General features: G+C 36.0%; 1 protein-coding gene across 1 annotated transcript; it reads right to left on the reverse strand.

Moving 5' to 3' along the window:
* Positions 1 to 275: 275 nt before the first annotated feature.
* Positions 276 to 1208, reverse strand: LOC123241400 (olfactory receptor 10G7-like). The gene has a single exon (XM_044669058.1). It carries the CDS (start codon positions 1206 to 1208, stop codon positions 276 to 278), a length of 933 nt encoding a protein of 310 aa, XP_044524993.1.
* Positions 1209 to 2307: the final 1099 nt, after the last annotated feature.

The raw sequence follows: 2307 nt of genomic DNA on the forward strand, positions 1-2307 counted from the left end.
TTTAACTCTCAATATTATTAAATTTATCAAAGAATCATAAAGTTAGAGCTGGAAGAATCTTAGAACCTCTCTAGGCCAAATCCTCCAAACAAATTTATAGAAGAGGAAAGTAAGGTCCATAGAGGTAAAATGTAAGGTCAAATATTGTTTTAATAACTTCACTTTTGAATTTAATACTATTTCTCCTGAGTTGTAACACAAAGAAGACACAGACATGACAAATAAATTATTTTCTATGAAAAAAATTATGGCGATGTTATTCCAGTAGTTACAGTCTATACAAAATTCCCTCGATCTTTCAGCCGAAGCAAAGCCATTTTTACTTCCTTGTTCCTTAGTGTGTATACTAGGGGGTTCATCAGAGGTGTAATCACTGTTTGGAAAATAGCTATAATCCTGTCCATAACATGTTTTGAGCCTGGTCTCAGATAAATGATAAGTCCAGGTCCAAAGAAACAAAGGACTACAATGCAATGAGAAGCACAGGTCTGGAAGGCTTTGCGTCTACCTTCTGCTGTGCGAATTTTCAGGATAGCACGAACTATGGACACGTAGGAGAGGAATATCAAAAAGCAACATCCAGAACCAACAACCCCAATGTTGACAAAGATCACCATCTCATTGACTGAAGTGTCTGCGCAGGCCAATTTGAGAATGGGTGGTGCATCACAAAGGTAATGCTCAATCTGATTGGGACCACAGTAGGGCAATCGAAAAGTCAGGGTAGTCTGGGCTGCTGAGTGGATAGCACCACTAAGCCATGTGCCTCCTGCTAAAAGGGCACAAGTTTTTCCACTCATCATGGTAGAATAGCGCAAGGGATAAGTGATGGCAAGGTAGCGATCATAGGACATGACAGTGTAGAGGAAACACTCAGTGCTCCCCAGACCATGAAAGAAATAGAGCTGGGCGACACAACTGTGAAAGGAAATGGTTCCATCATCTGGGGAGATGAGAGTCATAAGTATCTTGGGCACAGTGACAGTGGAGAACCACATGTCAATGAAGGAGAGATTAGCCAGGAAATAGTACATGGGAGTGCGGAGGTGGGAGTCTATCTTGATCACTAGTAAAATGAGGATGTTCCCCACTAAAGTCAGTATATAAATCACTAAGAAGATCCCAAATAGCATGGTCCCCAGGTCTTGTGCATGGGGAATCCCTGTGAGGATGAATGTAGCCACGAAGCTCTCATTTTGCCTGTCCATTTAGACAAGGGACTCTTTTCCTAAAGGAGGCAAAATCATATACTAAATCAACAAGCATTTTTAAACACCTACTAAGTGTAAGACATTGTTAGACATCGATATATAAACAGAATTATAAGACAGTTCTTATGTTCAAGAATATTATATTGTCTTGGAGAAAACAATAAATGTCCCTAAAATTATATCAGCAGTTTAGAGCTGACACTCTCTATGTAAAACCTATATAATCACGCTTCCTTTCACCTTCTATTCACTCATTTTCCTTATTTATTCTCTGCCCAGCTTCTAAGACAATTAATGGATGTATTTCAATATATTTTCTTAACTGAAATTACATATCTACATATTTTAATTACATACCTTTTCATATTTCCTCAAAATAGGTTAAATCTTTCTCTTGAGAAAGAAGCACTTTTATAAAGATAGAATACAAAAGGTAATGGTATACAGAAACTTCTCTAAAAGAAATGGATAGCAGCAGGGCTATTCATCATCCAGAGGTTTACCTTTGCATTCTTTTCCTTTTTTCTCTGTGTTCTCTTTTTTGTGAAAATTATGGCTTCTGTCTGTCCCCTCCATTTTTCTTCTTGTGTTGCTCCCATAGATAATAATAATTATATTATGTACTTCATATTACTACTATGGGCAACATAGTTTATACATGTTAAAGAACTAAACCAAGGTGATAAATGTGGGTAGTAAATAAATAAACATTATAATTTAATGATTCCCTGAATACATCAGTTGAAATAAACAGAAACTGTTATCCCATCTTTGTACAGGGCCAAATAACTATACTTGGAATTCTGTGCTCTGAGTCTGATTTGTTTTAACTCAAGAAAGAAATATTAGAGAGAGAAGGCATGCCTACAATTAAAATGAGTTAAAGTTTGTTGAATTGGCTTCCATGGCAAAACTAAAAAAATTAGGAATCAAGGGATATGTGATGATTGAGAAGAGTTAGCAACATATCTATAATTTTATGAAGAAATTAGGATAAGCATATACTTGATAATCAAATCCTTATGTGTCCAGTATAGTACACTGTGGACAATACATATGAATTATAATACTAATTGTTTATGAAAATTGAATGATT

Source organism: Gracilinanus agilis, chromosome 3, assembly GCF_016433145.1.
Source record: "Gracilinanus agilis isolate LMUSP501 chromosome 3, AgileGrace, whole genome shotgun sequence".
Taxonomy (NCBI): Eukaryota; Metazoa; Chordata; class Mammalia; order Didelphimorphia; family Didelphidae; genus Gracilinanus; species Gracilinanus agilis.